General features: G+C 33.9%; 1 protein-coding gene across 1 annotated transcript in view; it reads left to right on the top strand.

Annotated features, from left to right (window-relative positions):
* LOC108907184 overlaps nucleotides 1-13,728 on the top strand; it is a 46,362-nt gene that overhangs the window by 758 nt on the left and 31,876 nt on the right. The window contains exons 2-5 of the mRNA XM_023455698.1: nucleotides 5,230-5,521; nucleotides 6,537-6,857; nucleotides 7,146-7,321; nucleotides 10,009-10,150. Of these exons, the coding sequence (XP_023311466.1) occupies nucleotides 5,230-5,521; nucleotides 6,537-6,857; nucleotides 7,146-7,321; nucleotides 10,009-10,150 (931 nt within the window). The remainder of the gene's footprint in view (nucleotides 1-5,229; nucleotides 5,522-6,536; nucleotides 6,858-7,145; nucleotides 7,322-10,008; nucleotides 10,151-13,728) is intronic.

The following is a 13,728-nucleotide window of genomic DNA, read 5'->3' as shown; positions in this document are numbered from 1 at the left end:
TCTTATTTATAAGTAGCTTTAGAAGAAAAACGGGTGACGGGAGGAGGACCCACAAGCAAACATCTGATCTAAGAGTGACACTTACAACATAAAGTTTGAGAACCTCCGCTTTAAAGTATCCAAAACTCGCGACAAGTAACATAAGTATTATGATAATTCTGCGAATACATGACACTGATGATCTTTAGGAACCCATTATAGATTCTCTGTAATCAATATTTTCGTAGATTTTGATTTTGTATATCTGAATTGCTGAGATAACCTAGAAGCTTATTTTATTTACTTGGAAAGATATAAAAACCAAAATATCAATTAAAAGGAGGTAGCAATTTATGTATTTTATAATTTATGATATGTATTCCAGTTTTATATATAGGGTGTCCCAGAAATAAGTGCCAACCCCCACTTCAATAATTTAACTCACCTGAAGCAACAAATTTTGTCTAGTAATATTTCGGAAACCTCTTAATAGTAAAATATATTTATTTCAAATAAACAACAAATTATTATTGTTGTTGTTGTTTTCCGCTATATAAGAACATGAACCTGTAGAACTTTGAAAAATGATCTCAATGAGTTGAAAGTGTTAATACTTGACCTCCAAACTGAAATTCGATCTTTGAAATCTCTTCCGAGTAAATCGTATCAATCATTTGATTTTGAAGAGATACTTGCTGAACTTGATGACAGAAACAATCGCAAATCAAACATTCTGATGTTTGGTGTACCTGAGCCCGGTAGTGACCTGGACTCAGTCAATCGCAGTGATGCCGATAGGAGAATGGTCGTTGATGTTCTGTCTACTGTTGACCCTGATATTGAGTTGGCTGATATTAAGCCAATGCGGTTAGGCAAATTTTGTAATGAGCGAGCGAGACCCATAAAAATTTCACTCAGTAACGTCAGCGATGTTAGAAGAATTGTGAGAAACAGTAATAAACTGAGAAATCATAGACTCTATAAGAAAATATTCGTGTCTTTTGATCGTACCCCAAGACAGCTCCAACATTATAGACAACTCAAGGAGGAACTTGCTGCGTTGCATAAAGATGGTAAAACAAATTTCCGAATAAGATATGTTAGAGGAGTCCAAAAGATTGTTGAAGATTTAAACTAAATCCGCCCAACAGCAGAAACAGCGAGTATCTAAGGGAATTTCTGTGTTGTTATCAGAATGTAACTGGCCTGAATACTAAAGTACTGCAGTTCTATTCCACTGTTTCTCAGGGTGAATTTGATGTTATTGGTTTAAGTGAAACTTGGTTACAAGACAGTGTGAATAATAGTGAGTTATTTCCGAATATATATAATGTATATCGATCTGACAGAAGACTGCTCAATTCTGGACTTTCTTCTGGTGGCGGAGTACTCTTAGCATGTAAGTCTGAAATCAGATCTGAAAAGCTAGACTTAGCTCAATTTAATGTTCTTACTCTAGTAGATGTGATAGGCTGTAAATGTGTCTTTAATTTTAGTACTGTTTATATTTTTGTAGTCTACTTTAGGCCTGGTACGACTGTAGATCAGTATTATTTATTTTTTGAAATATTTGAAAATTTAGAGTTTTTGTATGGTGAGCAAATGTTAGTTATGGGTGACTTCAACATTCCTGAGGTCGTTACAAACGACTTTAATAATTCTAAAGTGTCGTTAGTAAACAATTTCCAAGCTTTTTTTGATCTTAATCAATGTAATACAGTGTATAACTCACTTCATCGTCTGCTTGACTTGGTTTTCTGTAATTTCAGCTGTTCTATATCCGTAATAATGCTCCTCTAATTTCAGAACATAACTATCACCCTTCTTTGTTTATCATATGTAGACTCAGTGATAGACTAAAAAGTTTTCCGCAAAATAACGATCAAAGAAGCTATAACTTTGTCAAGGCCGACTATGTTGAGTTGTACAATGCCCTTTCTCATGTTGATTGGTCTTTTCTACTGCATTATGATGATGTCAATTTAGCAGTAGCTGAGTTTTATGCTACCATTTACTCAGTTCTGGACACTTATGTGCCACTATACAGAAATACTAAGCCGAATAAGTTTCCTAAGTGGTACACTTACGAAATAAAACAGAATATCAGAATGAAAGACAAGTTTTTTGCCAAATTCAAAAGGACTAACTCAGAGTACCATCTTGGGGAATTTAAAAGGCTTAGAGCACTCGTTAAGAGGCAGATTAAGGTAGCATACGACAACTATATATTGTGTGTTCAAAATGCTTTACCTCAAGATTCTAAGCTCTTTTGGTCATATCTAACGACAAAAAGAAAATCAACTAGAATTCCGGGAGACATCAAATACAATGGTCAAATTTATACTCAGCCTGAGGATATTGTAAACGCTTTTGCCAATTTTTTCAACGATGTTTATTTACCGTATGATCAAAGCTTTGTTGACCTCACACCAGATTTTAGTTTTAATTATAACGAAACAATTTCTTTACCATTTTTTGAGATCCAAGAAATTGAAACTTCTATCAGGAAACTTAAACCAAGATTTACTTCCGGTCCGGACCAGATCCCGGCTTTTTTAATTAGGGACGGCATTTATGTATTTTCATTGCCTCTTCAGATGATTTTTAATCTGGCGGTCAAAACTTGTATATTTCCTGATTTTTGGAAAATGGCTAGAGTCTGTCCAATTCTTAAAAATGGTGACATTTCATTGGTTAATAATTATCGGCCTATAGCTTTGTTGTCAAATTTTGCCAAAGTGTTCGAAGTGTGCCTGTACAACCGTATTATTCCATCCATCAGACCTTTGCTTTCATCTACTCAACATGGATTTTTAACCGGTAAATCTACCCAAAGTAACCTGCTAGTTTTTACTCAATATTTATCAAATATTTTAGACTCTCATGGCAGGGTAGATGTAGTCTACACGGACATATCTAAGGCTTTTGATCGGATAGATCATCGCATTCTGTTGAAAAAGCTGGGAGGAATTGGTTTTAGCCCTGCATTGTTGGACCTATTTTCGTCTTACATAAAAGATAGAGTCTACTTCGTTGCTTTTAATGGATACAAATCTCAGCGACTTACTGCAGCATCAGGCGTCCCCCAAGGATCCAATTTAGGCCCATTGCTCTTCCTAATTTATATCAATGATATTTGTTCCCTCTTGAAATGTGATAATCTAATTTTCGCTGATGATTTGAAAATATATAGAAAAATTGATGATACCTCAGATAACTTAATCTTGCAGAATGATCTGGCCAATATTGAACTGTGGTGTAAGAAAAATAGGTTAGAACTTAACGTTGCTAAGTGTAAGGTGGTTACATTTACCAGAAAGATTAATTTTGCGAAATATATATATAAAATTAATAATCAGAGTTTGCAATCTGCGGAAACAATCAAAGATTTAGGAGTTTTATTTGATTCCCGTTTGAGTTTTGTTGATCACATTTATCAAATACAATCACATGCCAGGAAAATGACCGGGTTTATAGTCCGCAATTGTCATTCGTTTACTAATATCAAAGCTTTGCAAATTTTGTATTATGCCTATGTTAGATCGAAGCTTGAGTATTGCTCATTGATTTGGAATCCCTATTACCAATTACATTCTGATGCCCTTGAAAATGTTCAAAGGCGTTTTTTGAAATTCTTGTATTTTAAGTCTACTGGTATATATCCGGCTCAGGGCTTCGATCACGATACATTATTAGATATGTTTAACTTCCAAGCTTTAGAAACCCGCAGGCGTTGTCAGTCGGTAAAATTCCTTTATAATCTTATTCATAATAAAATCGATTGCCCAGATTTGCTAGAGCAACTAAGTTTTCTAGTACCACGCGCTGAGATGAGGAATCATGCAACTTTTTATTTGCCAAGGGCTTGCACAAACTTATTGTTAAAGTCCCCAGTTTATTTTATGTGCAAGACATTTAATTCTATCTGTAACACTTGCGATATAAACGATTGCTCGGTCAAAATGTTATGTATGAGTATAGTAAACCATGATCGTAATTGATGCCTCTCTTGCTTTAAGTTACATGTCTTAGGTTAAGTATATTCATTTAACTCCTACACTTTACCGAACTATTGTATCTTTCTTCTTTTTTTTTGTTTTTTGTTCTTTTGATGTTATTGAGTTTTTTATATTTATATTATGTACTATTTCAATGTAATTTAGCTCTATAAATGGAATTACTTCTGTTGGGCTAATAAATTATTATTATTATTATTATTATTAACATGAGTTGAAACGCCAAGTTGAGGTAATAATGAATAAAAAGAAACATAAAAATGGGAAGATAAGATTTATTATTTATTTCTACCGCTTATTTCCCGGATGCTTTATCATAATGTCAAGTGGCTCTCGTTATTACTATAAATTTAATAATGAATATTATAAACCATGTTTTGTAAACAGGATGATTATGAACTTATTAAAAAAAATTAGGACGCATAGGGTACTCTTAATACAATTTAGTAAAGAAAAAATAAAAAGGGGCAGTTCGAAAATGAATTAAAAATACGCTTCTGTACGGCACTGGAAACGGGTCCACTGTAAAACCTGACTTCGCACAAAGCGGCATGGCAGTAAAGTGTGATAAAAAGGGAGAAAAACTTGAAAGAATTTCGCATGGAAAGAAATAAAAATAGAATTTTATAACACCTATTTTATATCAGCAAATTCAGCTGCTTTTGTCGCTATTGTTATTATTAATTAATAAAATTAATTTGTGGTTTTAATAAAATAATTTGACATACCTGATGTTACAACAACTGTTCAAAATTTTGTCCACCGCACCGATGTGTAAACATTTGGACCCGTCTTACACAGTTTCTATGAACTAATACAAATTAATGTTGTCTTGCTTCACCATATCACAAATGCTTCACCATAAATTAAAACGATATCCATCAACTCCGAGTTGCTATACACAAAAGACAGTTTTGACACTAACTACTAAAAAACTATTGTAAACACTATCGCAACGACGATTGTAAAAACGGACTTCAGTATTCTGAGTCGCTGAGACCACGTGGTTCCCCACGCTCTCCAATGTCGCTAGAGGCTACAGTTATCCAGCAATGTAATTGTCGAAAGTACTACAACTTCAATAATTTTTTTTCTCGGAAACTATAAGGATTTTACAAAAATTTTTTTACGATATTGACTTTGCCGCATCTATCCCCAAATTTTTTTGAATAAGTTGTGAATCAGTCCAATGGGCAATGAAGCTGTTTTAAAATAAATAATTTTACTATTTCAGGAAATTTTAAAAAAACAACAAGGCAACTTAATCGTTAGTCCGCTGTCAGCTGAGGTAGTCCTAGCTCTCACCAACGAAGGTGCAAGAGGAGAGACAGCCGCAGAACTGGCGGCAGGCCTTTCTTTGCCCAATACCAAAGAAAAGACACAACAGGCAATCAAATCTATATTACCAAATCTCCAGAGATCCGAGGAACGTTTGAAGCTGCTCAGTGCCAACAAAATCTACACCGACAAAGACCTAAAACTTGAAGATGACTTCAAGACAGTCGCGGCTACAGTTTATGAATCAGGTAAAAACAGAAAATCCGTTGGAAAATAAATTCCAATATACTAAACTAAATATTCTTGTAACATACCGACAAAATGACGATACAGGGTGTGTTTTAAGTCCAAGTCATAACTTCCGGAGATTACTTCTTGGGTTATTTTAGATCTCAAAGTGGGTAGATGTGAAGTAGGGGTTTAAAATCATTGATTTTCGACAAAGGATGAAATATAAAAAAATATCACATTCATTGAAGTGTCTCCGAATATGTTTCATGTAGCTAAATAGATTGAGAATTCAGCTAATTATCGATGTATTTCAAACAAAAAATTACAAAGGAACTTATCCACTTAACAATAGCTCCGACACTGGTACTAATACTGACAGATTTGTGCACCATTCAGTGAATTTTGCGTTTAATTACGAAAATTATTAGCCCCACTCCTCAGTCTAACATAAGTTAAATATTTCACATTTGAATAAACGTGATATTTTTTAACTTCTCTGATATCTCTCGAAAATCAGTAGTTATAGATTAAGCTTTGTTGGTCTAAAGGGAACCATCTCCAGAGGTTGCGACGCAGACTCGGAAAACACAGTGTATTAGCTTAAAGTAGGATCGTATTCGATGCAAAGTAGAGCAAAAAATTGTCGGTCTTTTATCAAAGGAAAATCGTGTCATAATTTTTAGGACGCGTAACATGAACCATTTCAAATTTAAAATGAAATTGAAAGTAAAATTGGCGCATATGGCATAGTGGCCCATATAGAGGTAAAATGTAGTACATATGTGGAATTTAAAAAATATTGGATTTATAATAAATTACATTTAAAATAAATAATTTATGAGAATAAAGGGATTTTTGTAGGAACAGGGGTGAACAGACGTGAACTGATCCCTTCAAAATGTATAAAGAAATTATTCAATTTCTAAACCCCTTAAAACCGCACTGCACTGGATCCCTAGACAAGCAACGATTTATTACTTTGCATCGAATATGATCCTACTATAGTATGATAACTTCAAATGTGTGTTCAAGGTGTTGAGAGCATCGACTTCGCTAAAAAGGACGAAGCGGCATCTACAATTAACAATTGGGTAGAGGATAACACGAATCACAAAATCAAAGACCTACTCCAACCGGCAGACCTTAAAGACGACACCAAAGCAGTTTTAGTAAACGCCCTTTATTTCAGTGGCAAATGGATTTCTCCATTCCGAAAATATTTAACCCAAAAGAAGAAGTTCTTTACAACCAAAGATGATTCTGTCGACGTAGACACCATGAGCCAGAATGAACATTTCAAGTACTACGAAAGTCCAACTCTTAATGCAAAATTTTTGGAACTTCCTTACCAAGGTAAAATTGTTTTTTTGATCCAACATAACTGTCCTTGATATAAAGTTTTGTTGTTTTTTTGATCTATACTTAGAGGGATAAGATATTATATTTTTTTGGTATGTTGTCTGTCTGTCAACTTATATTTATATATTTGGCAATATAAAATACAAGGCTATGTTTTTTTCACATTGCTTTACAGTAACATTCGTTATTTAATCTTTACCCCCCAGTTTGATTTTGATTTTGAAAATAATAAAAATAATAATAATTTATCATTTTCCATTATGTAAAATGCAATGTTTTTAGGTGCTGATATACAAATGGTTATTGTTTTGCCGAAAGAAAAGGACGGGCTAAATAGCCTGGAGCAGAATATCGAACAATTGTTAGCTCCTCAACCACTTACCCGTGAAAGAGTCAACGTGCAGCTGCCCAGATTTACTATAGAAACTAAAATAAAGTTCGTTCCAATTTTACAGAACGTAAGTAAATATTTGAATAATTAAAAATGACACAAAAAAACTGAGGAAGAATATTATATTCTCTAACAAAATATGACACTAATTTAAGTTTTTTATAACTTTATATTTAGGTTATGTTAAAATTTTAACTGTAAATAGTTTTGTAGAAAGTGTTACAAATTTAACACTCATGAGTCATGAGACCATTGTTTTTTATTTCTGAGATGCGGGAAGTCATAGATAACTTTTTAAAATCAAATTTTGCCTTATCTTTTTCGAAAAAGCAATGTAATGTATTGGCTCAACGTCTCTAAAACTCAGGGGTCTTCCATTAAACCCCCATCCTTATGAAACCACTTATACAGGGTGGGCCATTAGTATGAGAAAGTAAAATAACTCCCTTGTTACTCATAATACAGAAAAAAAAGTGTATATAAAAGTTGTACAGAATCAAAAAACCTAAGGGAAAAAATTAATTTGAAACATACAGGGCGATGAGTAAAAACGGGACACGCCAAATATTATATTATTTAAATGGAACCCCTGTATACTTTTAAATATATGGATTTCTGAGAAAATTCTATATATTTTTTTCTCTACTCCTCATTCTAACTACGAGAACTAGCCCAGAAGTCGGAGACTTGTGCGGGAGAGGAGGCGACATATTAATATTATTATTAAGCAGGCCGCATTTGCGCCAAGGAACGGCTTATGTTGGTAGGCCCTAACCACCATTCAGTGCAGGAATGAGGGAAATCTGGAAAACCTCATTAATTAGGGGGGTGGTCAAATGCCAACCGGTTTCAATCTCTCATATTGACCCAAGCCAACATTCTTCCACCCTACCATACCTGCACAGAGGGTGCCAATCCTTCGTACAAGCATAGCTAATGTACGGTCTACCGGCCGCGGGATTCAAAACCCGGGCAGATAGCACACATCGATTTAAGTACTGACGCCTTAAGCCATGCGGCTATCGACCGATATATGGCGATATAAACAGTTTAACATTCATTAACATTTTAGTGCGGGGTTGCCAAGTTATGTAGAAAATCCTTCGAATTTTGGAAAAACATGACTTCGAAGAAGTTGTATTAACTTTCAACTACTGACACTTGGAGCAAAAATATTAGACAGGGTTATAGGCAAATGTTAGACAAAGACTCCCATTTTAGCTAATATCGATATTTTACAGGGCATTTTTTACAATACGATAATTTTTAGAAAGTTCAAACTTGATTTTCTAAAATGTTTCAAATGGAACACCCTGTATTTTATTGTTGTATTTTATTCACATATCAGTCCGCTTCAACTTTTATTAAGTATGTTCTACGCCTAAAGTTGTTAGTTTTTAAGATATAGCAACATTTCTGGAAAAACCTAATTTTTATTATTTTCAGTCGCACGAAATGGCTTTAGAAAAAACTGTCACATTGTGTCAACTTGTCAGTTCATAATTTATCATTCCATTTTGAGTTAATTTTATCAGTTAATATTTATTAGTTGGTATTCTATAAAATAATAAAAATTAAGTTTTTTCAGAAATGTTGCTATATCTTAAAAACAAAAACTAACAATTCTAGATATAGAACATGCTTAAGGAGGTTTATCGGGTACGGAGGTACATCTAAAGTCTGACGAGAGTTTCTGTAGATTCGCTAGTGACTAAAGTTGTAAGCCTTTAGATTTTTCAACGTTGCACTTGCACTCGCTCGCCTCGGCGTTCGCTCGCTCGTGTTCGATCATTCTGTTTGCTTGGACACCTGCAAATTTCAAATAATACGCTACGTCGAGGATAAATGAAGGATAAGTTAGTCAACGACAGCAGTTTGAAGAATTATGTATCTTACAAGTACCTAATCGATTTCTACGAGCTACATATCATACGCTTCCTTAGATATCTTAAGTATCGGTTTCCTATTTATACAAGTTGCTGTGGAAACTGTTCGTCAATTGTTGCGCATTCTAAGTTTAAAGACCAAACAAATCTGAATTCTCATAAGACTTCGTACTAAATTGTGAAAAATTATTTTATTAATATCTCATCTCTTAGGTATCCAAACTAGTCATAATTTTGTTTGAGGATTTTCTTCACATTAATAAGCTTATAATATTTTTTTATGGATATTTGTTTGTCAATTCCAAATCAGATAAACCTCCTTAATAAAAGTTGAAGTGGACCGATATGTGAATAAGATGTGTGCTCCTTTTGAAAAATTTTAGAAATTCAAGTTTAAACTTTCTAAAAATGATCGTATTATAAAAATGCCCTGTATAAAATATCGATATTAGCTAATAATAGCCTTTGTCTAACATTTGCCTATAACTCTGTCTAATTATTTTGTTCCAAGTTTTAGTAGCTGAAAGTTAATACAACTTCTTCGAGGTCATGTTTTTTCCAAAATTCGAAAAATTTTCTACATAACTTGGCAACCCCGCACTAAAATGATAAACTGTTTATATTGCCATATACCGAATTTTCTCAGAAATCCATGTGTTTAAAAATATACAGGGTGTTCCATTTAAAAAATGTAATATTTGGCGTGTCCCGTTTTTACTCATCGCCCTGTATGTTCAAATTAATTTTGTAGTTCAGGTTTCCTGATTCTGTACAACATTTATATAAACTTTTTTCCTGTGTTATGAGTAACAAGGGAGTTATTTTACTTTATCACACTAATGGCCCGTCCTGTATATTCATTTTGCAGTTGGGAGTAAGAAAATTATTTGAAGATGCCGATTTAACTGGACTCTCCTCGAATTTCAAGAATCTTTTCGTCAGTGACGTGATCCAAAAGGCTTTCATCAATGTCACCGAATCCGGCACAGAGGCTGCCGCTGCAACAGCAGGTTAGTAGTGATCACTAGGGCTGCCACAACTCAGCCGCGGGACATAATTATTAATTAAAAAGCAACACGCTAAATTGTCTACAATACACGAGCATAAACACCAACGAATAGAAATTAATTACGCAACATCTGCTCGATAACAAAGCAACAGTATACTAACGTGACATGAACGGGAAAAGCATTCTGAGGCAGCGGCTCGCGCATGTCTCGATTGACCCGCTTGGTACGCCATTGAATCGCGGCTCTCTCTGACAGCTTTAGTGGTCACCTATAAAGAAAACAAATAGGAGGTTATCTATTTCTATAGGTTATTGTTGTTGCCAACACCAAAATGCGACTTGAGAGCCAATTATTGCTCTCTTGGAGCGGAACGCTCAGAAAACTGTTTATGTAATTCGGGGCGGTGGTAAAGGACCCCGCACAAACCTTATGGAAAATGGCTTTCGGTCAAAATGGCTGAAATTGAAATATGATATAGCTCTCACCTTCCTGAGCAAAAGTTGTCATGGGCCCAAAGCGATCCTATGTGTAGGTTTAAAGATACAGAGCTTTGAAGCTAACGATTTCATAGCACGGTGCTGAATATAAGTGCAGGATAGGTGTATGTATATCTCCCTTTCACCGTATATACAGGGTGAGTCAGTTTTTTGTAGACAAACTTTAACAGGAGATAGAACACATGTTTTTGAAAAGAAAAGTTTCCTATAAACATATGTCGTAGAAGGCTTCGTTTCCGAGATACAGGGTGTTAAATATAATTTTTTTTTCTCGAATTTCCAGTATAACATAAACGAATGCTTAGATTTTTTTCATGTTCGGGGGATAATGCCTATTAAGGGGCATAAAATAAGCGATAATAATGTTCAAAAACTTGCACAGTGGCGGAGTGGAAGGGTGCTCAACCCCTTTCTTAAACAGAACAATCAGCATTCAAAATAGTTTAGATTTTCAAGGTAGGCTTTGAAAAACAAAATTAATAGAAGATGTTTTCAAAAAGGAATAATTAAAAGTGAAAGGAAAAAAGAAACAATTCTTTTAATTACAATATAATATAAAAAATACATTAAAGATCATTTATAAATTTGCCACGTCTCCTCACTTTTATTTCTCGAATTATATGTTAAATCTTTCATTAAATGCTACAAATAATAATATAACTGAGCCACAAATCCATAGATTTGACAGAGAACAAGGAACCAAATGAATGCATAAAACATATTCCAGTAGGTTGGCACTATTTAATTTTGTATCCCACTTTAATATGGATGTTAAAAAAAAGATGAAAAGAGAACAACACAGGAGGAAAAAGAAAAAATGTATGATTTTTATAACTTGGGGCCAGACAAAATTCATTCGAATTTAGCCTAAACTGCTACATACTGCCCTACATACCCCCAATAACTGACACTACTGTGACAAGTAGTAATGGCAGAAAAATGTCTTTTTACACATCCCTAGGGACAGACAAGCAATATTTCGTTGATTTTGGGCCAAACAGATCAAATGTCCATCTCCCCATCGCATCCTAATAATTCTAAACACATTCAACTATTGCGACAGGCAAGAATGCCAGAAAACTCAGACTAACCTCAGACATGGAAACCCAAGAAGCTGTAGCTGGTAAAACAAAGCTGAAGCTCCGTCAGGCAAGCGCAAGCTGAAGTTCGGACAGGGAAACTTTGGGCCGAAATCGAATATTTCTTGTCTGGTGTAGGGATGTATGAAGAGTTATTTCTGTGACATCACTTGTCATAATAGTTAGACATGGGTAGGGGAAGGTGGGTTGGACCCGTTTCCTATCGAATTAAATTAAATAGACCCCTTAAATTTGGAACATATAGTATAGCCTCACTATTACTCTATTGTGTTATAAAATTTCAGTTAGTTTCGTTACCCCATTTTTTAGTTATTAATGAAAATGTTGAAAAAATCACGTACAAAATTCATACCTTTCACTTTAACTCGTCGTAATTTTTTTGTTAATTGATAAAAAAATTCCAAATTTTTACTGACGATAAGTCGAACTATTGTCTTTAGTACTAATACTTCTTTAAAAAAAAACTGACATAGGTAGTAAATAATAGAATGCAATATTTACGGAGATAACACTCCCTTCTGTTTTGCTTAAAAATAAAAAATGAAGATCTTTTGAGACAAATGACCTTCACAGTACTAAAGACAATAGTTCGATTTATCGTCAGTAAAAATTTGGAATTTTTTTATCAATTAATAAAAAAATTACGACGAGTTACACTGAGAGGTATCAATTTTGTAGACAGAACATTTTCATTAATAACTAAAAAATGGTTTAGCAAAACTAACTGAAATTTTAGCACACAATAGAGTAATAGTGAGGCTATATATGTATGTTCCAAATTTAAATTTTTTGCCCCTACGTTTTCTTAATATCGGTTTCCAAACTCAGGGGTCTATTTCATTTATTTCGGTAGTAGTCCAAAACAAGTGAATATTGCTCTAGATATGTGTAAAAAATTTTTTTCTGCCATTACTATCTGTCATAGTAGGTGGATGTGGGTCGGTTATTGAGGGGTATGTAGGACAGTGGGTGGGTCCGTTTGGGTTAAAATAGATTGAATTTTGTTCGTCTGGCCCCAAGCTAAATTTTTCCAGTTAGGCCGAAAATTGCGCTTAATGAACCTCCTTTTTTACCTCCGATTATAGGGTCATCTACAAATTTTTGTATACATTAATGCTAAAAAAATGTAGGAGGACGTATTTTTTCGTTAAATTCCTATTTGTTTCCTCTATCAATTTTCAAAGTCAATAACGGTTTTGTTAAAACTGTAGGATGCAAAAAGTTCAACATTTTGAAAGATTTTTAAGCTTTATCAATGGTTGAACAACTTCTGGGCTGATTGCCACGTTATCGGTTTAGGCTTCTTGATATTTAGAGAGACATATCGCTCCCTTCTTGAGAATAAGAGAGCAATATGACTTTAGAAACGTCAAGAAACTTACTATGACGAGTTGTTGGCAACCAGTTGCGAATTGTTTATCTATTTTGGAAGATTATTTTACTAAGTTGAAGTTATAAATCGTGGGAATCAAAATGTCAGCATTCGACTAAATGTTAACGTTTTCCATTCTTTAACAATAAATAATACTTAAATAAACATTCACTGCATGTGTTAAATTGGCAACAATAAACTGGTGACAGATTAGGTGTTTGTTTTGAAATTATGCGATATCCGTTGACTGCATGAAAAACAGTAAATACCTTAAAAAACCAGCAGAGATACGTAGGTATAAGGAACCGTTATACCATTCGAAATAGAACAAAATTGGTCATCAGGTTGCGCAAAAATATACAGGGTCCATTTGAAAAAAATAAGTTAAGAAGGTTTAAATTTGACTAAATTCGGCATTAAATTTCTACCACCCTGTATGAAATGAAGTAATTGAAATTATGGCAGGGAAGCTTAGAGTTTTAGTTATGTCCCCTATAAATTTTATTGCTCTAACTTTATTATTGTAAAGTACACATCTTTTTGAATTAGGCAGTGCATTTTTATTTTTTTTTTAAATGTTAAATATATCGAAAAACGGTTAACTTTAAG

Source organism: Anoplophora glabripennis, unplaced genomic scaffold (genome assembly GCF_000390285.2).
Source record: "Anoplophora glabripennis isolate ALB-LARVAE unplaced genomic scaffold, Agla_2.0 scaffold87, whole genome shotgun sequence".
In the NCBI taxonomy this organism is placed as follows: Eukaryota; Metazoa; Arthropoda; class Insecta; order Coleoptera; family Cerambycidae; genus Anoplophora; species Anoplophora glabripennis.
This window is presented reverse-complemented; position numbering and strand designations above follow the sequence as displayed.